The sequence below is a fragment of the Nannobrachium achirus genome (assembly GCF_963921795.1).
Source record: "Nannobrachium achirus genome assembly, chromosome: 20".
In the NCBI taxonomy this organism is placed as follows: domain Eukaryota; kingdom Metazoa; phylum Chordata; class Actinopteri; order Myctophiformes; family Myctophidae; genus Nannobrachium; species Nannobrachium achirus.
The window spans coordinates 34722671-34750625 of NC_137827.1; the positions used below are offsets into that span (position 1 = coordinate 34722671).

General features: G+C 41.4%; 1 protein-coding gene across 1 annotated transcript in view; it reads left to right on the forward strand.

Moving 5' to 3' along the window:
* dtnbb (dystrobrevin, beta b) overlaps nucleotides 1–27955 on the forward strand; it is a gene marked incomplete at both ends in the record, with an annotated part of 48287 nt that overhangs the window by 8349 nt on the left and 11983 nt on the right. Inside the window, 10 exons of the mRNA XM_080751001.1 lie at nucleotides 201–306; nucleotides 605–771; nucleotides 2954–3078; nucleotides 10530–10604; nucleotides 16468–16558; nucleotides 17333–17421; nucleotides 17898–18011; nucleotides 21210–21306; nucleotides 24484–24504; nucleotides 27752–27911. Coding sequence (XP_080607127.1) covers nucleotides 201–306; nucleotides 605–771; nucleotides 2954–3078; nucleotides 10530–10604; nucleotides 16468–16558; nucleotides 17333–17421; nucleotides 17898–18011; nucleotides 21210–21306; nucleotides 24484–24504; nucleotides 27752–27911 — 1045 coding nt within the window. The remainder of the gene's footprint in view (nucleotides 1–200; nucleotides 307–604; nucleotides 772–2953; nucleotides 3079–10529; nucleotides 10605–16467; nucleotides 16559–17332; nucleotides 17422–17897; nucleotides 18012–21209; nucleotides 21307–24483; nucleotides 24505–27751; nucleotides 27912–27955) is intronic.

A 27955-nucleotide genomic window follows, 5' to 3' on the forward strand; every position in this document is an offset into this window, starting at 1 on the left:
ATGTGACTAAGTAGTATGGCTTAAGAGAGGTTTCCGTTTCTTCTTCTTTTTATTTACATATGGAACCCTGATGACAGCTCATATCAAAATGAACTCTGAACCTTTTACAGCTATTTTTAATCTTGCTACAGATCTTTATTTAACTACTCTTGCTATTCTTGGATGCTTTTCACTGAACGCATGTGTCTGTTCATATCTAGAAGAAGATCTCGCTGAACACGTTTTTGGATGTGTTGATGGCAGATCCTCCCCCGCAGTGTCTAGTGTGGCTACCTCTCATGCACCGACTCGCTAATGTTGAAAATGGTAAGTCTGGCTGTTGTAACATATGGGTCTAGCATTTCCAAAACACTATTTTTCGGGGGGATAATTACTTGGAAATTATCAATCAATATTCTTACATTATACATCGCAGTGTTATCAGTTTAGACACATTTTCTCAAGTAAAATCCCTTACCCCTTGAAAAGTTATTTTCTAAAGAATTGTCTGCTGTCAATCTTTTATTTTAATTTTTTATAACTACAAGTCCTTTCGGATGGCATTTGAAAGCATTTTTCCTTCAGCCTGTTCATTTATTTCCCTTGTCCTTTCTTCACCACCCAGTCTTCCATCCAGTGGAGTGTTCATATTGCCGGAGTGAAAGCATGATGGGCTTTCGGTACCGCTGCCAACAGTGCCATGGTTACCAACTCTGCCAGAGCTGCTTCTGGCGTGGCCATGCCAATGGTCCCCATAGCAACCAGCACCAGATGAAAGAACATTCGTCTTGGGTAAGGCAGATCCTGGATTTCACTCAAATACTACAATGTGTTCTTTTTTTGGGTCCTCTATCCAAAAGATACATACTGTAAAGGTGCAGTTCACAATGAGCACTATAACTATAACGATAACTATATCGTTCACCATTGTATTTTTTATAGTTGGTGTGAACACACTTGACTTCCACTTGACTTTGAACTATTCTTTTAACTATATTTTTGTTATAGTTATAGTTATAGTGCTCAGTGTGTACAGCCCTTAGGTTGTGGTCATCGGTACTCAGATTGTTGTGAATTCCGCCATCTGTACCGCGAAGCGCCCATCCTGCTTGTCACATCGCTCATGCCTTCAACACGATTCAGAAGGGGATTTCCAGTGTTGGGAAAGTTCACTTTAAAAACGAACTAGTTCAAGTTCAAGTTCAGAACTTCAAAAATGAACTAGTTCATTTTTAGTTCATAAATCCCCATTATGAACTAAAGTTCATGGTTCCCCAAAATGAACTACATAGTTCTTTTTTAGTTCTTTTTTTAACCATATTTTTTTTATACTTTTGGCTATTCAAAAAAAAAAAAAAAAAAAAGGAAAAAAAAAAATATAAAGGTCTATATATATAAATGTTTAGACGTTGCTGCATGCTATTATTTGTCAAAATTATTGACTCAGCCCATATAGAACCACACACAGCAATAATTTCATCCAACTTAACATTGAGGTGCCCACAATATTTATGTGCCCACTGCCTAGTTCCCAGTCTTCCTGCACCCTTATTGTGAAGGGCTGAATGTAATAACCATGTTATTGTCTCATTGTGTGAAATATCATAATATTCAAAACAAATATTTGACTCCAATTGATTCCCCACACAGTATTGACTTGATATAGCAATAAAAAAAAATATATATTACACAGCAGTTGTGGGAAAACTAAGACATTGTTCAAAAAACACAATTCCGATTTTGGTCATTTTGGAAATAGGGCAAAATATATATTTTTCTTCAATCTACTGTCTTGACACTCTAACCAAAATTGTTCTATAAACCATAATCTACAAATTGGAAGTGAAAGAAACTTTAACACACATTTGAAATGAAAACAAAAAATTACATGTACAAGGAACCCCACTAGAAAAAAACCAAAAAATTACATGTACAAGGAACCCCACTAGAAGGCAGACGTTTCTAAACCGTGCACAGCATGTTTCCGCGTTGGTTAAAATAGCTGATCTACAAGCTCACGTTGTCTCGTGGATGCGACGCGTTGTGAGCTTGCAGATCAGCTATTTTCGCCGTGCAACACACATAGGACAAAGTATAGTCAGTCAGGCTTGCGAGACGAGGAGGAGATTCACAGTGCATCAGCAGAGTGCAGACAGCACCGCATATCGGAACGTTCACGAGATGCAGTAGGCACTGCTGCGTGCTGCTGCGTGCAGTGCCTACTATTGGAGCATGTGAATGAAAAGAGAGACGAGAGGAGCAGAGGACAGATGACCGCGGAGGCGCGGACCGCCGCATGAACGGCCGACGAACGCCGACGAACGTCGTTCACGGGCGTCAGAATGACCGCGTTCGACAATATCGTTCATCAAGCGAAAACAATTACGTTCAGTTCACGTTCGCCCAAAATATGAACGTGTTCATGAACGATCGTTCTTTGAACTCGTTCGGGTACAACACTGGGGATTTCATAGGGGTTTCACTCAGTTTAGTCAATGAAATCGTATTGATTGGATTCTCAGTGTTGCTTCGTTTCCCCAATGCTCAATCATTGCGTTGTAAATTGAAACAAGGGAAGATATATGCGCTGCTTCCCAAATCCAATTCCCAACCCGCTGAGTGTTCTACAGATAAGAAGGATTGTTCAAGAGGCCTCAAGACCAGAAGGGAATGTCTGAGCATAGAAAGTAGGGAAAGGATGTTGAAATCATCTCAGTGGGTAGAGGGTGACAAAGTGTGCGTTTATTCTGCTGTGGAAAGCAACTACTAAAATGACTTGTGAAATTACATGTAATTAATAAGCCACTGTTGACATAGTATGGCATTAAGTGTGACATTCTAGCTCTAGATATGCAAGCTACACCTAAATGAGGTTAAATCCAATCATAAGCCACTGTACTGCATTATAAATGAACAAGCTGATGGCAGCAGATATCAGATAACAGATATAACGTCTGCTCTGCCCTTCTCACAGAAGTCTCCGGCCAAAAAGCTGAGCCATGCAATCAGTAAATCTCTAGGCTGCGTCCCCATCGGAGAGTCACCTCATCCACTGTTCCCAGAGCAGGCTGAAAGACCACAGGAGCTAACCCACACAGTGTAAGTGCTGTTCTCAAGACGTTTGTCACAGTCTTTGTGCTACTAATGACAGAAGTCTATCCGATTTGTTGATTAACAGCATGGCAAGGTCCAGTATACCGGTGATGTATGGTCTATTCTTGCCATGTTAACCCACCTCCATCTTTCCATCTTGCCTTCATAAAATCAAGTATTGGCTGACATCATTCAAAGTTATCAAGCCCCTGATTATTTGATAATGTGAAAATGCTGATATGTTATCTGAGTTTGTGCGGAGCTGCAGTGAGCAGCACAGCCGTCCCCATTAGTCTGTTGGCAATGAAACTAGAGTGATGGTATAAATCTCTGCGCTCTGCCTTTGAAGGCTCCTGGAAGTCATTATAGAAAATGCATTATATTCCAATGCTGTCTTAAGCCTTCAGTTTCAATTACATTTCAGCTGAGAAATAGGAGGATTTCCATAATCAATTCCAGCATCGAGATAGATCTGCAGTTGTCCACATTGCTAAGGTCGCTTCATATCTTTCTTATCACTGTGCTCTAGGTCTGAAGACATGACCTCACCCACTGGCACATAATGTGTGAACGTAGAAATTATTTGAAATGAAAAAATTATGTATGATATGGTCTTCATTGTATGGTCATAGTATCATTTGAAATGTCACAATGTACTTGTGATGTGAATATTTGAATGTAAACCCTGCATTTGTTCATGGCACGTTTCATTACATAATCATGCTCCATATTCAAGTCACGACCATGAATCTAAGCTGTCGGCTATTTTTCTTTATGTGCCGCTCATGGCAAGTGTCAGTGAGTAATTGATAGTTGGTTGCATCAGGGAGGAGAAACTCGCTCTACCATGGAAAATGGACAGGACGTAAATACATCAGGGTGATTTCCTGCTGTATGGCATGATAAATATCTAACATCCCCGAGTGACTTCTCACAGAAGTTCTAGGAGCTCACTGACAGAAAGATTTTTTTTTTCCTGCATTGTAACCAAAGTTATGCATTTAAGATTAAGTTAACATTTACATAAATTTACAATTCATTACAACGCGGAAAATAAACTGTCAACCCAAATGTTTCCCGCCAGCAAGAGATCGGGCGATTGGATTAGCTCGTGCGGTACAGGCTGTGTAGCATGAAATTGCATTACGCGAGTAGATTGATATTGATTAAAAAACAAAATTTGCAGCTAAAACTATTTGAAGATCACATCTCTCTGGTAACCACGGAAACCGGTAATCCGTGCCCTTTTCTCAGTGTTCATTGGTTTACACAAACTAGAGCCACGAGAATATCAAGTACTTTCCCGGAGATTCGGGGACAATTCAACCGGGACTGTTCGTCTTCGTTTGTACAGGATTTTATGGTACAACGGCCCTTCACATTGATTCTATTTCTCAGAAAGACTTGAAACAGGATTCTAACTTGAGGTTTTAGGCCTCTTGTGGTAGTAATGCAGAGCCATGTCCACTGTATGACTCAAAACTAGCAATGTATCAGGGATTGGACGATTTGAACATTTCATGTCACATATTATTGTGACCAAAGAAACAATATTATCGCGACAATCAAAATACCCCCAACATCCTTTATCCTGGGGTGGAGCATTTGCCCCAAAAAATAGCAGATCTACAAGCTCACAATGTCACAACGTTCACTGAAAAACGTTACTTCCGGGGCGTGCTCGTTGACGATGGTAATGCATCGACCACCTGGGTTGCATGTCCTTCGCATGTCCTGTACATTTCAAAGACAAATAAAGTACTTTTGACATAGCCTAGCTGTGCAAGGCTACTTTTGACACAACAACATTTCTAGGAAGGGAAATCGTACATTAACCACTTAAGCCCTATTTCAAATCTACAAGCTCACAATGCATCGCGTTGTGAGAATATTCGTTTGCATCAGTTTGCGGAACCTCACTGTGTTCGTTAAATACAGGAGCTAAGTAATCTAAGTCATCAAAAGCAGTATGATTAAATGTGTGTTTGTGATCCTAATGACATTTTGAAATATAATGAGTGAGGATGTATTTTCAAGTCTGCCCTTTTTCTTTCTTGGTTTAAATCTTGTATCCAAGGTCTAATGCCCCCATATTAACTAATTTCATCTGAATAAATCACAGCACAAAATGACTTTTAAAGGCTATTCCATTGAACAGTCAATGCATTTTAAGCATGGCTGGAAACATCATGAATTTCAGTTAGTCTGGGATATGATGAAGAAGCATGATGTGATATTAGAACAATAGAATAAAATGAGGCGACTGCAAATATTAAGATCTAAAAAGGCCATAATACAGTGGAATATATATAGTTTAATGATACAAATTTATATTATTATAAGTTATAATAATCAAGCAGAACACTAACCTAAAATATTTATTTAAGAGAATACACAGTAAAATCCTCAGTGTTTCCATTTGAAACTAAGAGTGTACAATCTTAAAATAAATGCACAAAATGTCTGAACGTATGTACGATACAAATGTACGTATGTCTGTCCATAGTACATGTATCTTGAGAACCGTTCGCCGACCGACTTCAAGCCCTTTCCCGAGTAAAGTAAGATGTAGTTGGTTAAATTTGAACTCTTTTACTGCATTGCTATTATTCCTTTATTATTACAGAGAGAGAGAGAGAGAGAGAGAGAGAGAGAGAGAGAGAGAGAGATAATGAATGTAGTGTCATAAAACCTACTGCAGCAGTTAGGGCTGGGCGGTATGACTTCAAATCAATATCACAATTATTTCAAACTTTTGCCTCTCTTACGATTTATGAACAATATATATATATTTTTAAAGTGCAAATAGCAGGTCTACAAGCTCACAATTAGCTGTTTTCACTATTTTGTGCGAATATTGTACAGTGAACTATTGTATAATAAAAGGCTTAAGTGGTTAATTAGACTAATTGATTTAGTCAATTATAACTTGTTAATAATAACAAATTAGCACATTAGCATTAGTAAAATGTTTGTGAGTATTTGTGTGCGTGCTTGCTGGTTTCAACACACACATACGCACACGCGCACACACACACGCACACACACACACACACACACACACACACACACACACACACACACACACACACACACACACACATGCATGTTTGCATATGTGTGTACCTTTCCACTGAATAACAATGGCAGAGTCAAGGTAGAACAATTGGGTTTGATCAAACTCCATGCCTGGCCTCCCAGGACTCCCAGCCGGCCAAATTCAAATGTTGCCATTCTGATGGTGTTTTGAAATATTTATTCGCGTCTGAAAGCAAAGACTATCAGCAAGCTGACCTGTGAATTTGTGGTCATCTCAAAACTGGGACTTGGACTGAAGAGTGAAGATATACAGTAGGTGTAGTAGTAGTGTCTTCTCTCAGACTCTCTATGTAGGATATGGCTAACAACACAGGCCTACTATTCTGCATTGCTTCAGCCGAATCTTTTCAAGCAGAGAAATTATTCAGAAATGCGTACCAAATCCGACACTGCGTTGATGTGGAATGCATATTGTACAAACATGCATACAGTACAGTGTCGAATTTTCAGTGCTGAATTTTTTACTGATTTTATAGAAACCAAATAATCCCCAGAAATCCCTTTGTATTCCTTAAATGGTTTCCACTGTTTTATACAGTTATTCATTTTCCTGATTAATCTAAATTCCATTAATGCCTTTAAAATGGGGGCACATGCATGCAAGTAATTTCTGTTAGCATCGACCATGTTTTTTTTTTTTTTTTTTTTTATGGCTTTATTGACAAGCTTGGGGAAAAAAGAAAACAGACCTTTGCCAGGAAGCTATGATAGGAGGCGGAGGCTTCAATGTATTTGCATATTATTTTTAGCCGAGAGATGATGATCAAATGCAACCATGCACCGAGCAGTGTCAGAAATAGACTAGAGGCTGAACAGTGTTATGAACTGAACGGAAAGCTATCAAAGCCCTGACTTTAAGTCCCCCTCCTGTCCTTTCTGTTAAAGGTGATGTACAAGGAGAATGGGGGAACATTGTCATTCACGGCACACAGGTAGCACGAGGCTTAGCGCATTGCAGACTCTGATCTTTGAGTGCCTAAATGTTATGTCAAGCTGGTGCTGCTGTGTGACCTCCAAGGTACCTCGTGGCTCCGGCAGGAGCGATGACCGATGGTTGTGCGGGCGTTTCTGTGACTTTGTGTCACATCTTGATGTGTTGTCATCCATGGAGACTGGAAATCTTAAGGCTCTCTGGGTGAGGCAGACAGAGGCACAGAGAGAGAACGTGTGTGAAAGAAACAGAGGAGAGAAAGAAAGAAAAGAGAGAGAAACAGAAATAGAAAGGAGAGCTTACTATTTTACCTTCTGCAGCGATATTATTTATCAACATTCATCATTCTGATTGATTGATTGAATATTTTAGTTTGCAAACAACAAGCACAGGAAAGTACAGTTCAATACAATGTCTGCAAAGAGGATTTTAAACCCAAGAAAGTACTATGGCTTGTTTCCATTGGGGTCCTTTGTATTCAATTCATTGAAAAGTTGTTGGCAAAAGCAGCATCACTCACTGACAGGACGCTGTAGTTATAGGGCTCAAGAGGTTAAACTGCTTTCAACACACACACACACACACACACACACACACACACACACACACACACACACACACACACACACACACACACACACACACACACACACACACACACACACACACACACACACACACACACACAGAAGCCTTTATATAACAACTTCAAGTATTGTTATTCATACTTCACCCCCACACCAGTTATTTTGGTGTGCTCTTTGTTTGTTTGTTTGTTTTTTCCCATGAAAAGATACAGGTTGAAATGCCTGTTATGTAACTTGCCAGGTGAGAAAGGGTCACAGTATGTAAATGTAATTATTTGGAGGGCAATTATGCTCTTTTCTCAGATGGCTCAAGGGAGAGATAAGAGAGAGAAATAATTTAGGTGACCAGGCTATTTGGAGGTCGTGGCTGCAGGGTTTATCCTGGCTCAGAATGGGCCTCTGAGGGTTGACTACACACGACAGTAAGGATGATCTGTTCACGTTGTGACTATATGCAACAGTAAAGGCACTGAGCCTGTGTTACCTTATTTAATAGAAATCTATACATTTTCCTGTCATTTCTGAACATTTGATAAACAAAAATGTATATATTATCTATTATGCTTTTGTAAATGAAACGCCAATTATCAAAATGTAAAAAAGAAAACGAAAAAGAATAATAAATTGGAAGGGAGGGGGATGGGAGTGAGTTTGAGAGGGGAGTGGAATGCCATAAACCCTTTGAAGGCTGGTGATTGATTTATTGATTGGCAAATAACTTACTTGGGCACATAGGGGGCACACATTTTATTGTCCATTCGTATCATTTTGGTGCTGATAACTCTCCTTTGGGGCAGTTAAAACCTCTTTGGAGGCCACCAGAATTTCAACTATGCAGGAAAAACCCTAGGCTGTGATATTTGTCTTTTGGTTCATCGTCGGTATGTATGTGAATGTTCATTTATGCGATATACAGAAAGTGATTGAACAGAGAGCAGGGGCCAGTGTACGAGAGAGGGATTGGGAGAGAGACAGGGTATTCGGAGAGAAGAGAGACAGCGAGGGACTGGGTATATGAGAGCGAGAGAGACAGAGGGAGGGAGGGCGAGAGAGAGAGAGAGAGAGAGAGAGAGAGAGAGAGAGTCTGTGTCGTCATAGAGGCACGTGACTGCTGAGTTTCCTTGGAGACAGCAGCACAGTACATTGAGATGCTCGCCCGCCCAGTTGAGGGCACAGCAAGGCATCTGACAACAGCAGCAGCGGTAGTTGGATGTATTTGACCAGCCAGGCAGGTGCCTTCCGTCCTCGCTGAGGTAAGTAAGTGATTCCTCGTGTCTCCCTTTTCCTTTAATCAGAAGAACCTTGAGTGGTAGTGGTATTGATGCTCGCGTGTCCGGAAGGAAAGACTTAGCTGGCGTTCCGTAATGTCTGGAGAGTATGGAAAGAAAAGATCTAAGTGAAATTGGATTAGTGTGTGTGTGTGTGTTATGTTGGTGTTGGTGTACGCTGTCTGCCTTGTATATGGCATATTCACCTGCATGTTCCAGTTTTGAGTATTCACAGGGAGACCCTCAGCTGCCTTGTCTTATTTCTGCGTTTTAATTTTGTGGTGAGAAAGTTAAGCAGATAGGCAGAATAAAAGGCTGTGCCATTTATTATGGAAATGAACATTGTGACCCATGAATTACTTGTGAAGGACCACCAAAAATGATTCCATGGCTTGCTTTTGGATGATATAAAATTTACAATTGTCCCTTTTTGGGAACAACATACTGACTCCTCAGCAAAGAGAATTCATGCATTAAGTAATTCAGCCTATTGACAATTAGGAAAAAGAAAAGAAAAGAAATGCCTCAAATTACTTGCAATTATGGACCCACAAATTATGCTGTGTTGTGATTACTATCATGCAGACATAACTACTATACGTCAGTATTCAGCCGCTGTACAGAAAAGATTGTGTGTGCAGTTCAACTGTTGACACCACCAGCAGGATACAGCTTTTCCTACATTGTGCTGGAAACACTATTCCATACGACCTGGAATTAATAGTTAATAGTTTCGTAGTTGCCACAATTCTCCATTGCAGAAATAAGCACAGCAAGAACATAACACTGTTCCATGTATACTTTGCCGTCTTTGCATTAAAAAATATACTATTATGAAGAGAGAGAGAGAGAAAAAAAGAAATCATTAATGACTGAAACGCAAGATGTAGTGGAGAGATCGCAGAGTTACACACAGATTTCCCCCACACAGATATGGAAATATGGCGTTGTCTATTGTGCTGGTTGTTTTCCATCCCTGGGAAGTGCTATTGTAGGAACTTGGAACACCTGAGATGTGCGGACAGATATTTAGATCTGCTAATGAGGTACTGTTGTGCAGGTCTGGGTGCCAGAGAGAGATAGAGACTATCTCCAGCTGGACCTCCAGTGCTTTGTTTACTTTCACAAATTACCTCCTGCAATGTCACCTTTCCTTGCCTTTTACCACATGCTTCCTAGTTTAATTAGATTCCTTGTCTGCGGTTGCTCCTCTTGCTTGTTTTAATTAGGTTCAAGCTGATGGCATTAAATAAAAAAGAAGAAATCTAAATAGCTGTTATCGTAAAAGTAAATTATTCCTGTAGGATTTAGAATGAACTGGTGGATATTGTGTCACGTTGCCAGTTTGCGTGGGGTACAACTTCAGATAATAATTCCCAGACATAAAACAATTTTTGTACATGTGTAGTCAGGATTGCTGATCCATGGTTATTAATAAAATGCAAATGTCCTCTCCCCCCCAACACGCACGCACACGCACCACACACACACACACCCACACATACGCTCCCTGGTGACAAGCACAAAGGGCTCTGCAGTGTAGCATTAAAGACCTCTAATCTTGTCTTTTAGTCAGCCGAAACCAGTGACCAACAACATGAACGACACAATGCTAATGTCCTCTGGGGCACCGACACCCACCAAAAGGTAAGTGCCTCAGGTACACGTCCCCCCGCCCCCAGGCATATAAACACACGCATGCACGCGCGCGCCACACACACACACACACACACACACACACACACACACACACACACACACACACACACACACACACACACACACACACACACACACACACACACACACACACAGCTTTTGAAGATGTTTCTGGACTTATGCCACGGAATTAGACTCGGTGTGAACACGTTAACTTTAAAACCAGTCCGCACATTTTAAGATGACAATGCATATATTCAAGTTACAGCACACGCGCCCTATATCAAATGATGTCCACTTTTTGCGCAGAAGAATAAAAAAGAAACGGGAGGGAGACAAACGTTCTCTTCCAAGCTGAAAGGAGGTGAACAACAGGACTACAGATGTTATTGCTTCTCTAGACACACGTTGTTTGCATCCAGAGCAATATGCCCTTGCGTGTGTATTTTTAGAGAGAAATTTGTTACGCTGTCATGAAGCATATCTGAGCACACCCACTTAGCAGGCTCATTTGACAAAGAGATCATGATGGAATTACACCGTTATAGTGTAACCAGATAGATGCGAGGCTCTATGTGCAAGCTATCTAATTGTCCTCTCATTTCAGCCCCCCAGTTAAAGGCCATCCCTATTATTATTTATTTGTAATGGTAATGAACCGTCTAATAGCGTGCTGTGGTTATGAATTCAATAACAAGAGTGCTCTCTGAAAGCGCTGTAATGTGTCTGCACTCTGTCCTCCATGTCTGCCCATTACATACAGCGTACAGCATCTCGTTGTTCAGCCGTATCTTTATAGTAATAGTAATTTACACGAGCAAGATGAAACCACTCTGAGACGATTCTCTGAGGACTTCTCTGAGGACACGTGTACTGTATCTGGAGGGAGGGAGGAGCAGGTGTGCTTTGTAGGATGCAGCCATCGTAGAAGTGCTACTTTTTACTGCAGGCTTGTTGAACCTTTCATAGTGATATGGAATGATAGTGAATGCATAAGGGGGGGGGGGGGGGGGGGGGGGCTGAGTTACTAGGGCCCAAGGTGGAGGGGCCTTAATTATTTTTATACTTTAGCTATTGAATAATAGCAGATCTGCTATTTTTGAAAAGTCGTGAAAATGTGTGTAAATCTTGAATATATTATGTATTTTTTTAAGCGAACATTTGTAACTAAAATTGTGCTTCTGGGGGGGACCATGGGGGTCCGTGGCCAAATACAGATCATTTTGGGGGTTCTTCACATGAAAAGGTTTGATCACCACTGACATAGAAACATTTTTTCAAAAAAAGGATTTGAAAAATTCAAAGAGTTTTCAAAAATAGCAGATTTACAAGCTCGCAGCGCTGCACTCGGTGCCGCGCTGTGAGCTTGTATATCTACTATTTTTCAACAGCTAAAGTACCCAGGGCACAAAATTTGGTGCGACACCCCATGTCATATGTTACAAGGAATGTTTTGGTAACCAGTTGGCTGAGAGACATTATAAATCTCTGTTAAAATGTACTAATTTGGTATGCCACATTCATGTACTGTATTGCAGGCCTAACGATATATTGATTCAGTATATTGACTGAACGAACTAAGATGTTAAAGAAAAAAATAGTTTGTGGTAATTGTAATCCTGACTGTATATTGATTTAGTATATTGATTGAAGGTTACACCATAACGTCAAAGAATGGTCTGCTGTAACATTTGCTGTGCATTCGTGTATTGTAGGCCGAACAGTATACAGATTTCCGTATTGAATTTTATACCATAATGTTAAGGAAATAATGTTCTGTGTTGAAAGCATGAAGTGGTGCAACAGCCACCATTGTTCTGTAGGAAAAGCAGAAGTGTTCACATCCACTATTTTATGTCAGCTGCTGGATACATTTGCATGACAAAGACCTTGTTAGTGTAAAAGTGGTGCACCGAGTGCTTGAATCCAATGTGGGGATATTTTTCCATTTGTTCCATCATGCCCATGTGGTGATGATGCTACCTAGACAGCAAACTCAAGACACTTGAAGGGCAGTACACAGACACTGCAAACAAAATGCCAACGTTTACAAGTCGTTTCATCTATTATTGAGTCCTAAATTCCAGTTTTTCCCTTCAAGTGGAAAAAAAACTGCTACCGAGGCAGATAATTTAGCTTGTTTACAGTGCAGAATTGCATGGTTCATGACCTTTCGTCCCACGAAAGCCAACATCTTAAAATGAGGCAGCTACCTCTATCCCAACTCTAGTGTCAAGGTAGCAAATGCATTCTGAAGAGGTAAAGAAATTACACCCCACTGACAGATCTTATTTTATTTTTAATACAAAGAAAACCACATTCACTACTAGATCAAATGTCTCATTAGGGAGGACATTTTGAGCAATGCGGAGGCTACATACGTATTTTGTGAACAGTGTCCAGAATAAAGGCGAATTGAAGAGAGCTGACATGATTGAGACACCTCGGGCGGTAAATCGTGCCGTTCATCCTGACCAACGGAGGTCAGTGGAATGCTGCAATGTGTAAAGAGAAGAGGAAAAAAAAGGCTGTGATCTCCTGGGGTTTATTTCACTGTGGCAAAGTAATGAAAGAGCCCGATAACCTTTGTCTTGACATTTGGCTCTGTGAGTCAGAGCTGTTCTAGGGAGATGTCACGTGCCAAACGATGTTTTCGCCTGAAGGCGTCGGAGCATGGGAGACGGCGTGAGGGGGTGGAGAGTAGGGGCTGGAGCCATAACAACTTGAAAGCTGCTGCCATATTTCGGGCAGAAATAGCACATTATGCCAATGCCAACTGGTTTGTGTTTGAGTATCCACATGGATGCTGGTTAATATTGTTGGATAAGCAGCGAAAAGGAGCAGGCCTGTTTAGACTTTCAGTCTCGTCCAGACTGTCTGGGTCTGAGAGAGTTGACATATGCTGCCACATTTGTCTTGTAAAGATGAATCTGTTGATACGGTTACACTCGCCTCGCACTCGCCTGCCTCTGTTCACATTAACGTCCTGTGAGTTGAAGATGCCATTGCTAAATAATGCAGATCTCCTCTGGTGGCAATGCCGCGAGACTGAATGTCATCTCCTGCGTGTCTTCCCCTTCCTATTACAGTTTTCACTGTAATAAGAAAAGACAATTCATTTGATTCGGTTGGGACACTCTGGTCTCCAGAATTGTGCGAGCTCAGGCTATGGTGTCATCGCAGACAAGAAGGCAGCGCATGCTGGTGTGTATGAAATGGTGTTTCCTTTCGGGTCTAGACGTGCGAGTCATGCTCCCAGCCAGCCTCCATCACAGTCTGTCCCTGATACTGTCTGCTGTGCTGACACGGCATCTGCTACCCTCCTGCCTCGCTCTCTCTCGCTCTCTGTCTCGCAGACAGTCGTTTCACCACCAGTCCTCCAAGGGCGAACCGACACCCCGCAATTTATTACCCGTTAGTCATGCAGAACCACCGGTGCCAGAAGATATATATATTAAAAAAAAGAAAAAACTAATTTGCTGTCGGAGCTGGATGAGTTTTTAATTTAGAGTTAACTTGGGTATTGAACAAATGTCAGTGGATATGAAATCTTTTAACTCAAGTGGTAGACATAGCCGTGTTTGTGGTGCCAATACTATTAGGTCCAAGATGTATACAGAGACTTATCATCTCCTAAAATACTAGATGTCATATACTTTGTAACAATCTAAACATTGGAAATACATAATGACTTATGTCATTGGTATATCTATATCATTGGCATATCTATACCAATGTCTTCTTTCAACTCTTACCATATTTTATTTTAAGCCAAATGTTTGAGCTAATCTGGTGGTATTGACTTGGTATAGGCCAGGGTATCAAGGCCAAAATGCAGGAAAGCTAATAATATTCGTTCATATTTACTATTATACAGTTCACACATGCAACTGGAGACTGGTACAAGCACCTAAAACCGTGATGTCACCAAACAATCACAAACAATCGGAGGTGTGTGTAGTGTGAAGTGTATGACATCACTGACGAATCCTTGTCTTTATTCTAGGTTAAGTGCCAGGAAACTTTGGCACTGAATCAAAGTCATAGAGAGAGGCATGCAGCTTCACAGCCAGAGCAGTCCAGATCCAAATGACCCCTAGTCGGGTCAACTCACTTTATGTGCCAACAGAGAAGGACTCTGATGTACCTTAATGTATTACTTTAATCTACAAGGATGACCTCCGGCACAGTCTAGAGTTTAGACCACAAATTAAGTTGTAAGCTGCAAAAAAAAAAGTTGCCTTTAAAAAATAATTTAAAGTTATACCATGTAACTTTTTTTATAAAACAAATCTTAAAATGGTCCTAACTGTTAAATCGCTAAAGTTTTAGAACCCCCACTCCGTTATTTTCAGCTTCAAAAGCCTTCTCTTTATATGTTTTCTATGAGCCGTGAGGGGGGGAGAATTTCGCGGCGAAATGACGTCATCATACTACCGGCCAATCACAGCGAGGGTTATACACTGCCGGCCAATCACAGCGCATCTTGGAGTGGGGTCGCTAGGGCGGGCATATTTGTAGTCTCCCGTGTGTCTCTCTACTCGGGTGCACAGTGAAGCGTGGGTGAAGGAGTGTATCTCCGGAATGGCTGAACGCACAGGAACCAGGGACCCCTCAAAAGATAGATCTCGGCGAGGTGGAGGCAGACGCTGGGGTGTGAGAACCGAAAAACGGCCGAAAGACACGGACGCGACCGAGGTTTGCTATAGAGCTACTGACCACAAGTTGAGCAACTTACACAGTATAGCTTTAATCTTGTATTGAGTCATAACAATTGTGTTAAATGTGTATTGAGTCCTAAAATGTTGAGTCTTCAAACCGTTCAAACGGGACTAGAAACCTGCCTCCAAGATAAGATTATTTGACTTGTATGTGTTGTAAGCCATCTTATTTCAATAATGTTCACTGAATCACAACCATTTTGTAATAGAGCCTTGTGGGTGAACTGCTTTATTCCAAGATACATTGTCGCTGGTGTAAGAAAAAATAAAGAAAATAAAATCAGTGAAATAACCGCATTATTTATATTTTCTTTCCTCACACAAAATTGGCATTTTTGCAACATATAGTGACTGGAGTTTAGTTGTGTTTTCTTGAAGACAGATTGGGTTTAATGGGCTTAATCATTGCTCGCTCCCCAGTCAGAGAGGCAGATCAAGAGCTGTCCTCACGCACGCAGGGAGCCGAGTGTCATTTCAACTCTCCTTCACTTCTCATTACAGACTCACTAAAATGGGGCAAACATATTCCCCATCATCTGTTCATGTCATGTACCACACCCACTGCCATTCACAGTCACACGCGTAAAAAATGATGGGGATTGGGAATGATCGTTGGCACAACAGCTGCCAAAGCATTTGGCATGCTGCATTGGTAACCTCTAATTCCCATCTCAAATCATAATATCCAATAGTCAGTCCATTACCACACGAGTCATAATCATGTGGCATTCTTTAAGGGCAGTTCAGTCGAAGTTTATTTTATTATTAAATTAATTGATATGAAAACAATGAGGGTACAAGTGAAGCGTTTCATTCCACCACGAGACACCTGTCCTTTGAAAATCGGACCAAATTTTGAGTAAAACTATTATGGTTACTGATCAGCTATCAGCTTTATCGAGGTCTGTGTTTACAAAACACAGGACAGGACAGGAATGTCTGTACTTCTGAAATAGCACACTGATCAATTTCTGATGTAATTCTAGAAATATTCCATGAATGAAACCTTCACACGTACCCATATTCCTCTTACTGTACATGTACAATAAATAAATCTATGTGTGTGCGTACGCTCGCGCATGTGTGTGTGGTGTGTCTGTGTAACGTTTTCTTTCTGTCTATTCGGTCAGTGTCTTGGAGAGTCCTAGCCGGCTAGACGAAGAGCACCGCCTCATCGCTCGCTACGCTGCCCGACTGGCAGCTGAAGCGGGCAACTCCACTGTGAGTGAGCTCCAAGCGTGCCCCGTGGTCCACTTCAGTCAACCCGCATTTCACATTCACCATTCTGACAAGTTGGCTGATTTATACTATGTCGTACAGCGGAGTACTGTGCACTGTCTCTGTCTGGCTGGAGAACTTTTCAACACTGATGCAAGAGCTGGATGAATCCACACTGCAGAAAGCAGTTCATCCTTATATGTTTAATCCTGTATTGTCATAGTCTGAATTTCTATTTAATGTGTTTAGCAAGTGAAAATTAAAATTTGCCAAAGGCGGCTAGATAATTTAACTTCTTTGCCAAATGCTATTTCTTCTTTGGTGAGGTTTTGAAGAATAGGCAAATCTCTCTGTTTGTTTTGTTCGTTAGTTTCACTTTATGGGGAACAAAGACCAAGAGATGTGAGATTTTTGTCTCATTTTGAGAACTATAAGGTAAAATAATAACAATAATAATGTTTTTCTCCTATAGAATAGATTAGAATATTATACAATACAATAATTGTATTGGCATCAGATTAATTGTATTGACTGCCCTGATACTGAGCTTGCTCATTAAGTTAAAGGGTAGATCACAGCAGGAGCAAAGATCCTCTATACATATAAAATATATATAAAGCCTCTAATAGGTCACTCATTACTGTTTCATTGTTGTCAACAGATAGCATAGCGTTCATTGTTGTCAACAGATAGCATAGCGTGTGGGATTTGACTTTTATACTCTTCTATTCTTTGTTAATATATATATATTTTTTTTATGATAATTTTGTCTTTCAGCAACAATGTCCTCCAACAGATCTGAGTTTCAACTTTGACGCCAACAAGCAGCAAAGACAGCTGATTGCCGAGCTAGAGAACAAGAACAGGTGGGATGCTGCACATTGTGTATCACAGTGATTGACGTCTACATCTGATTTAGTCTTATTACATCTCGCCTGAGGTGATCTGAATTTGGATAATGCTTCCATACGATATGATTGAGTACACTACTAGATACATAAGATGACAGCCTACACATACTGTATAACTATGTACCGAGGTGCCCAGAATGCCTATGACTGTCAGCTTTCCAACTGTCTGTCATATTAAAGACATATTGAAGTACATGGCGGGTTCTAGTTTAAACAGAGAATAGCGATTCCCCAATGTTTCTGTATGGCTGACCATAGTGGGAATTGCAATGTCAGTTCTTCTAATTACTCGCCTTTGTTCTCCCAAGATCTAAAACAAATGATGACTCACTCATTAACTTATTGATTATTTGATACTTGTAGTTGTTAAACAGTTAGGTTTGGTCACTGTGGTGTGTTGCTGATGTTTCTTGTATCTATGGGCTCCTCAGGGAGATCCTTCAGGAGATCCAGAGGCTGCGCTTGGAGCACGAGCAGGCCTCCCAGCCCACCCCAGAAAAAGCCCAACAGAATCCTACCCTACTGGCTGAACTACGGCTCCTCAGGTAGAGTACAGTATATGGTAATACTGGTAATACATTGTATGTGTGCACAGTATGTGCTTGCAGTGGGTAAAATCACAAGATTTGCGGTACCCTTACGGGTCCATTTGTACACTCTCAGTTACAAATGTATAAATTAAAGGTTAGGTAAGGATTTTACTGTGCAGCATCTGTGTCTTTGTAAACATTCATGTGCATTGCTATGTTATCCAACTAAATTACATAATGAAGGAACCCGTTTTTCACTTTTCCCACAGTATGGGCTATGGGATCAGTGTTTATTCACAACGCAGTGTTCGAATGAACGTTCTGTTAGGACTCAATGTCAGGTAAATGACCGGGTTGTTACAAACAGCCATGATCAAATGAGAAGCCTCCTCACCAAAATTGTAATCAAACATATACTATAGTGTGTACAAAGCGCATAATAACCAAGCCTACCTTGGGGAGGGGGGGGTCAGGGTTGGGGCGTCCATCTAGCACCCCTAGTTCCTGCGGCTATGCGCACAACCCCAGGTATGGACTAGTGATACTATATATTATCTTGTGCAAAATGCTCTGTCTTTTGACTGAAGAAGCCTGTGGCTTAGTTTACCCCACACTGATGACAACTGACAGAAACACATTTAGAATTCCATAGCTTGGCCCAGCATGGCAGTGTTTCTTTTGATTGGCGAACAACAGGGAGTGGGTTGTATCGGGTTATCAAGCAGCTAAACTATTCAAGGGTTCTTGTATTTGTGTCAGCAAAATACATTCCTCTAGTAGAGCTAAAGTCGTTCTAATTATAGACTGTGCTTTGAATTGTCTTCATCGCCATCTCTAGATTGTAGAATGTTATCGGTCTGCAGGCAAAAAGCACAGGGAGGGATATTGGGCTCAAGCCTGGATAGAGCCTCATCCTGGGGGGAAGTGGCATCACTTTCTACCATGAATGACACTTGCTGTACTTAAGTTTCTATGTGATCCATTCAGAGATATGAAGTAATTCAATAGTACATTATAATAAGAGAATCACTGAAGCGCACGTTAATTGATCCCTTTCTTCTTTTTCTCTTCTGGTTATTCAATTCCCTGCTCGTCTTTGGTGGCGTAATTCTTTTTTATATGATGGCATGGCGTCAGGGGTGTCACACCAAATTCTGGGCCCTGGGTACAAGGATTCACGGCATAGCTCAGGGGTAGAGAAACCGTTATTAGAGCACGAAGGGTTCCCAGGGGGCTCCCCCTGAGTTAATGTCGAAGGGTCCTTGGGCAAGACTCTGAACCCCACATTGCTCCCGGTGAGCAGGTTGGTGCCTTGCATGGTTTCCTCCGCCACCGGTGTATGAATGTGTGCGTGAATGGGTGAATGTAATGCACAATCTCTGTAAAGTGCTTTGGATAAAAGCGCTATATAAATGCACCATTTACCATTTTCACTGTGGGCCCCTCATTTGAAAAATCGTGGTCTTGAATATTTCAAATCCTTCTAAGGTTTTTTTGTTTCTATGTCAGTGGTGCTCAAACTTTTTCATGTGAAGGACCCCCCGAAATTATATGTATTTGGCCACGAACCCCCATCTCAAAATATTTCGTTTCGGGGACCCCCCAGATGCAAAATTTGACTTACAAGATCTACAAGCTCGCAGCCGCGCTGTGAGGCCCCTTGGGCCCTAGTAACTCAGTCCCACGTTTCCCCCCTTTTTGACGCCCCTGCATGGCGTGCACTGATGCACGCCATGCAAGTGCTCCAGTGATCATCAGGATCAGACCATCCTGTTTTGGCTGAGGCACAGTGGCAGTTGTTATTGAAGAGCGTTTAAAAGGGCCTTATCTGACTCATTGAGCCAATTTTCAAGTGTGACATTCCTTCTCTGCCCAGCCTGGAGAGGATTTCAGAACTCGGAGAAAGATACATTATCAATCTAATGTTCTGAGAGGAGTTGGATTGGGTTTGGCGTTTGGACGGCTGGCTGGACTGCCCTGATATTGCTTTGGGCTCGCCCCAGGGTATAGGACAGCATTGATAGGCAGAAGCAGCAGATGTTTGTGTGAGAGTGTGATACCAGGACACAGGGCAGACAGACTGGAGAGCAGTGCTGCTCTGTAGTGTGGTAATTCTCACTCTCATATTGGAGTACATCCCATGAACACCAGAGGGAACTGATGAGCCAGTTTTGTCCTCGCCAGAGAGATGGACAGACATTTAACCTTGGAGTTGGAGGATGACCAAACAGAACAGAAAATGACAATATTTTGTGGTGCTAAATTGACCCACAACTGGTGAATCACAGGATACTGAAGGTTCCAGAGGTATAGTGGTTGATTGTTGAAGATGTGAGATACAAACTTATACAAGTCAGTACTAATTACATCAGTAAGTAATGGCCAGTTAAATAGAATGGTGCAGTCAATAAATCTTTGTATTCTGTTGTTTATACATAAATGCTGGTGCCTTTTGTTTACTCATTTGGTCACAAGGTGTCTGATATGAGGAGAAAGGCCAATATAGTTAAAACCTTCAATGCTTAGTTTGGCTCTGTACTTGGTCTGCTCTTTTTTCCCCTCTATACCAAATCTCTTCCCAGTAAATAGCCGATCTACAAGCTTTGCGGTGCATTGTAAGCTACTATTTTTGGTGAATGTTACCCCCAAAATATGGATGCTATAGGGTTTAAGTCGACATGCAGGTATTATTCATATATCTGCATATACTGTACGTGGTCTGGTCAAAGTGCAACAGAAAATGAAGATTAATTGATTATGAAAACAATCGTTTGTTTGCAGTCCTAGTCTAAGCCAGGGGTTTTCAAAGTGGGTGACGGGGCAACCTGAGGTGCTGTGACAGCAGTCCAGGGGTGCCGCGAGATAATTTGATAATATTTGGAATTTATACAAGACTGTCGCACAAAACTAGTGAAAACAGCCGATCTACAAGCACACAACGATGCGAGGCGTTGTGTGCTTGTAGATCTGCTGTTTTCACTAGTTTAGTACATTTTATAGATGATAAATACAAAACAAACGGTTTTGGACATACAAGGTTTCCACCCGACAACGACGATATGCTATAAATATAAGGTGCTGGGAGTGAAAATTATAATGTAGGGGTGCCTCGGATTAAAAAAATATTTATGGGTTGCCCTGAGACAAAAAGGTTTGGAACCCCTGGTCTAAGCCACTGTTTTCCACATTTCTTTTGGCCCTCTTTGGCCACAGACACAGGAAAGATGAGTTGGAGAGACGCATGTCGGCCTTGCAGGAGAGCAGGCGGGAGCTCATGGTGCAACTGGAGGGGCTCATGAGGCTGCTCAAGGTAAGAACACAGAGGTCTCAAAAGCCTCATTTATTCTTTATCTTACGACGTGTCGTCGTTTATAGTACAACAGGTTTTTAAGCAGTTATTTTCAGTGAGAGACGGTTTTGAGTGTCGTATGATGAAATATACATTTGGTTTAGCACATTAGACGAACCGCATTTAGAGCTTTAGATAGTAAACACATGCCCCCCTGACACAATCAAATTGTTTATTTGCAGTTTTGTTTGGCAGTATGTTGCAGTTGATGCTAATGATGTATGACTATGTAGAATGCAAGAGATTTTTTAAAGCCGGTATCCGGTAAGATACTTGGTAAATTAATATAGTGTTCATTTAATTGACACAAAAGACACTGACTTAAAGGGATATTTTAACATAGCTATGCATCTCAATTTGATTATGTAAGTCATTGCAGGTAAAAAGGTTAAAGTCTCTGTGCGTGACAGGCACTTGAAAAGGCACTTGAAAGGTGCGCTCAGTAGATTGCGAATCTCCGCCAGGAGGCATGCTCAAATAATAATAATGTTGTAATTCATTCAGTTGTATTATTACCTAGAGCTCTGAAACAGTAGAGCGGCATGTGATCAGTTCTTCGTAGTCCCAGCTGTCTTCCGCCCTCTCTCTCTCTCTCTCTCTCTCTCTCCTACACATTGATTGTCTACCTCTCATTCAAATGTCTCCGTAAGTCTGATGGTTAATGCCATATACTGTATAAGTTTTGTTTGTATCACCATTTTGAAATGTGTTGGGTTTTTGCTGCCCCTCGGGTCACTTTGCGAGTCCTAAGAGGAAGTAAGCAGTGTAATGTCATTGACATAACAGCTACACAAGTTGACAACTGTACATGAAATTGATAATAATGGCTGGTAGGTCAGGTTGAGATGTACACATGGTATATCTGAAAGGTGGCCAACCATGCCAGCATAGTTTCATGAAAGAGTCCTGCGTGTGCGTGTGTGACATTCATGTGCATGTGATGGAGAGAGAGAGAAAAGACACAGACATTGCTTTCTCAACCCATACAGCATGCATGCATGACATATTTAACATTAAATTCAGTAGGGATGTCCCGAACAAAACACACAGAACACGTTATTTTCACATCCAGTATGCTTGACCAGCAGCTGTACATGGGTGCTATAAATACCTGGCTCTGGCTGTAGTCGACTGTATTAGTCTTGGTGCGTGCATGCATTGGCAAACATCAGCACTCTAAATTGTGTCGAAGGTCCTAAAGACTGTCTTAAGACATTATTTAGCTGAGTTGAATGTGCACAGACATTAGGATTCTCCAGATTTGGGGGTTCTGGGGTATGTTGAAAAATTATATCGTTTTTGTGTTAATCTAAAGTGGACTTGCGCTGGCATATTTTCATGTCTGTGATTGGCTAACACTGGTACAACCTGTAAGCAGGAGGGGGCAAGAGCATTGTAAATGGCTAGTTAGTATAGATCCCATAATAGACACCAGATAGGCACCTGATTGGCTAGTTCCAGTCTATAGCCTCATTGGATGGGTATCCTTTATGCATGAAGAGGTAGTGTACGCATATCCACCTCAAGTGTCCAGGTGCAGGAAAAACAACAGTTCAATAAGCTTTGTCAGAGGGTGCGTTCGGAAATGCGCACTCAACGCACTGGTGTGCCATGTTGTCGTTAGTTTATTCGGTGCACTTGGTGCGTTGTCGTTCGGAAATCCAGTGTGCGGCGCACTGGTGTGTTGAGTGCACGCACTCACCAACCCTACTCAGAAGATGGGGTTTGGCGGTGTGGTGGTGTGGTGCGGTGTTCTGATTGGTTGGTTTTCATGGCCGTGTCTCGAATGCTTCTCAGCTATGAACAATGGAGGAAATAACCGCAAAATACAGCACTTATTTTAGTTATTGCAGCTTAATTGGTCGTTTGGGCTTGATAGTTTCACACACATCAACATGTAAATTAACAGTAGGTATGCCAATGTTGTGAATTAGACCTACATCTCCTAATAGCAACGTTACGTTAGCATACTCAGCAGCAACTGCTGCTTTTCAGAAAGTTTACCTTCAGAGTTCAGAGTGAAAAAGCACACAGCTGCCTCTTAAAACTGGTCGTTCGTAAATAAGCCACACTGAACGCACTCTCCAACGTCACGGCCACTGCACTCACTACACTGAGCACACACCCGGTGCGGGTTTCCGAACGCACCCAGAGTACTCGTTGTACCCGTCTGTCTGTCCCTTTTGTGCCCATAGCCTATCTGTCTGTCTACCTGTGCCCCTTTTATGACTATATATGGAGATCGCCTATGCATCAGTATATACTGTATGGGCATAGTGGTGGAATCTGTGGCCCTGGACAACCAGATCTCCATACATGTACAGTATATGCCTATGGGCATATTGGGTTTGTTTAGTCTGAGTCATAGTGACATGCCTATATATAGGCGTATTGGGTTTGTTTATGGTCTGAGTTATAGTGGCGTGTCCGTAGTAGTCCACCCGCCGGTCCTCCCATTAGCCAATTTTATGTAACAGGATAATAGAGGGTATGCGCATGACATCATCATCATACCCGGAAGTTATGCAGAAACACGTACTGAGTGGCAAAAAACGACTTTCTGGCCTTGACAGCCCATACATGAAAACAGAAAGTCCTATCTGATTGCATTAAACGACATTATACAATGTGAAACTCACTTTGTCACTCGATTTGCCATTCACTTTATGCATACGCATACCCTCTATACAAAAAAAGCCTTCCTGTCGTTGTCCGTTTTGAAAAATATTCTGGAATTGCGGTCCTTGGCCTGCTGGCAGCATGCACAAGAACAATATAATGCTGATTGGCCTGATAGTATGCACCTTTAGATGTGGACAGACACACATACAGTACACATACACACAGGGGCGAATGCATGAATCTCCTGGCGGAGTACAATTTAAAATACCAAGGTATCCCTTGTAGTCACTTCAAAGTACCTTACTGTGCATGCAGAAAAGCTGTCTGCTATCTTTCACTGCTTTAATTCTGTTGCTTTCACACTTCTACTCTATCTATCTCTCTCTCTCTCTCTCTCTCTCTCTCTCTCTCTCTCTCTCTCTGTCTCGCTCTCTCTCTCTCTCTCTCTCTCTCTCTCTCTCTCGCTCTCTCTCTTCTCTCTCTCTTTCTCTCTGCTTACCTTTGGCTGGCTAATAGGATGAAGAGCAAAAGCAGGCAGTAAGTGGCCCTTAATTCAGTTTGCGAGGCGCAATAATTGGCTGACATCACAGCACTTAGTGTAACAACACTGTGACTGTACTTCCATCTTTACAACAGACGATTCACATATTGTAGAATTGCAATGCTTTCCTAGCTCTCCATACAAATGAATGGCGTGAATGTTACAGTATAAGATATACACACCATGTTTTCACATGGTATAAATCTTATGAAAAGATAATGTTAGGAATCCACGATCTAACCAAGTTACACAAATCAGACCTCTCATTTCAGGCTGGCTCAGCATTACATTGCCTTCGTTCTAAGCCATTGGCCGAGCCTAAATGCCAGATATGACCTTTTAAAAAACAGGTTTTTCTCAGGCCTGCGGTGGGGCGCGGGTTGTCAAGATCCGTGTTTTTCTTTGCCCGAAATGTCAGAGACCTGTTCCTTTCATCAACGCTAACAACCTCCCCGTCTAATGTGACTGCAGTCTGGCTGGCCATCTGCTGCCTGGCGTCATGCCACGGGCCTGGGCTCTGCCCCCGCTGCCAGGCGCGCACACAGTGCCCCTTTTCTCTGCAAGCCATAGCACCCTACCCAGCACAGCCCCCAGCCTCTCGCCCACACATGGTTCTCATTACCGATCTGGAACCATGTAAAGGTGCACTATAGATGGACAGTGTATGGATGGTGAGCCGGCGCTCAGGCAGCCGGGGGGTAAAGTTACCATAAGGCTATCTGCCATTTGGATTACTGCTTTATTTTCCCATCCTTTTAAGGGCTTAAGTGCCACATGTGTGTGTATGTTTGCTTTAATAAATGTCACTTTTGAGAGGCAGTAAGGTCATCAGCCTCTAAAAACTCCCTCCCCCAAATTCCCGAAATAAGTTGTGGTGTCCCTAGGGCTGTCACAATTATTACATAATCGTCTAATCGCGATTATTTGACATAATCGCGATTATTTTTCATAATCGTCATAATCGTTTCCATGTTGAAAACTTTCATATATATTTTTTTAATGTAAAAAAATGTGGAAATAGCAGATCTACAAGCTCACAATCGGCTATTTCCACTATCAATGTCCTTTTTTAAGTTGTCAAATATGTCAGTAATTTATTTGTATATTTAGGTTATGTGTCATATCTGCCATGTGCAACTTCAAAGCCTAAAAGCCAAACATAAATGTCATTGTCAACGACAAAGACACAATTAAATCGTTAATCGCAATTATTTGAGTGACAAATAATCGTCATGTAAAATGTCATAATCGTGACAGCCCTAGGTGTCCCCTCATTACTGAATTAATTATCTGACCTCTGTGTGCAGGTATACTGCCAGGGTGTAACGGTTAACTGTATTCTAAATGCTTTTTAGCTGTTATAACTGTAAACCTTTACAGTCAGCACATAAAACGATTCTGATCAGTTGAGAAAAGTTTTTTGAAAAAAAAAGTTTTTGAAAAAAAAAGTTTTTTGAAAAAAAAAGTTTTTGAAAAAAAAAAAGTTTTTTGAAAAAAAAAGTTTTTGAAAAAAAAATTTTTTTTTGAAGTTTTGAAAAAAAAAGAAAAATTGAAAAAAAATAATTTTTGACTGCATTGCATTTTTTTGAAAAAAAAAAGTTTTGAAAAAAAATTTTTGAAAAAAAAAATGTTTTTGATTTTTTTTTTTTACTGAAAAAAAAAAGTTTTTTGAATTTTTTTTTTTGACTCTGAAAAAAAACCGGGAAACGAGAGTGACGTCACTCTCGTCAACTCTCAGAACAGCACTGTTCTGAGAACCCGTGGAAAGCTTTTCATCTCTGTCTGCCCAAAACCAGAGAAAGACACAACGGTCAGAAATTGGACTTTGTGAGGATAGAAGGTGCCAGTGGGACCCCAAAAAAAGGTTTTAAAATAGAAAAAGTGAAAATTCATGGTGTAGGTCCTTTAAGGTGAGCACACACTGTGTCGTCCTAGACAATTTTTCCATATCACAGCAAATTAACGTGGCAAAATCATTCACCGTGACCGTCCTGGGTTGTTCAGTGTGACAGGGTCAATGACATTGACCGTGACTGTGTCTACAAGCTAATCCATGTCGTAGTAAGTAGGTTCTGGCAGGGCCAAAACATTTTGGCCATGCGGGGTGCCTGGTGGCTCAGTAAGGGATAATGAATGGCTCCGCGGTGAATGACGACAGATAACTGACCGACGGACTGATAACTCCCCGAGGCGCAGCCGAGGGGAGTTATCAGTCCGAAGGGAAGTAAGGAGCCATTCATTATCCCGCTTATTACCCGGCTACTAAATAAAAGTAATAATTTGACTCAAAACTAAAAACAAAAAAAGTATTTCCTTGTTTACAGACGGCTGGAAGTGTTCCACAAGTGTTGCGCTGGGCGTCCTCCCAGCGCGACACGGTTGCCTTGGAAAACAAGGAAGTGCTGATTAGATAGAATCCATTTTCTGATACTACGTCCTCTATTTCTCGCTTAAAATATTTTTAAAAACATTCTTGAGATCAACGTTTAGTTGTAAATGTCGCTGTGTGGTTGTTTACATGGCTGACATGTTGGCTACAGCACAAGGTTCACGCAGTGCAACTTGACTGCAGCAGGTGCTCTGAGTCTTTGATTAGGCAGCGGTCTGTTATAGAGCGGAGCGGTCTGTTATCGGGTGATAGCAGACCTCTGATTTCAGCGCTCGACCAATCAGAATCAAGCTTTCTAACAAGCCGGGTAATAATGCCAGTTAATGCACAGAACATGTGCTTGTGAACCGCGATTATCTTTTTCTGCCCTAGGTTTCCTGTCTCTGCTCCTAGTCCTATCTCATAAATAACATTGGGCCATGTTTGTGCAGTGGCTGATGTTGTAGTACAATGGTTGTAAATGTGAGCCCGTTATGTAACGGCTACCAACATGTAAATTGTAAAAGGTCTGTGTTAACAGAAAATGTCACCTTTAAGGCAGGATTTCTACAGGGACTAAAACGCTGCTATAACGTTATATAATGTGTGTTTATTACAAACATGGTACATCAATACCATCAACACCAACACGGTGTGATATTGTACTGTATTCCAGTACACTGCAACATCACTGACTTTATTTTTTTTCCAACACAGGATGTCTGTGATTTGATGTGATTTAGTTTGAATAAACAATTGATTGCAATAAATGATCCTTTCCCTATTACTTAGTGTATACAGTCATTTTCTAACCAAAACAAATGTGTTTAATGTGAAGTTGCTCTTTAACTGGTAACAATGTTTGTACATTCCAGTCCCAGTCTGGAAGTTCCCCTCATTCTTCCCCGAGCCATGGTGCAGGCTGCTCAATGCCCATGCCCATAAGGTCCACCTCCGCTGGGTCCACGCCTACTCACACACCCCAGGACTGCCTGGCAGGCGTAGGAGGTGATGTGCTGGAGGCCTTTGCTCACGGTCAGTCGGTCTGAATGACTTAGAACTTGATTAATTAATGTTAT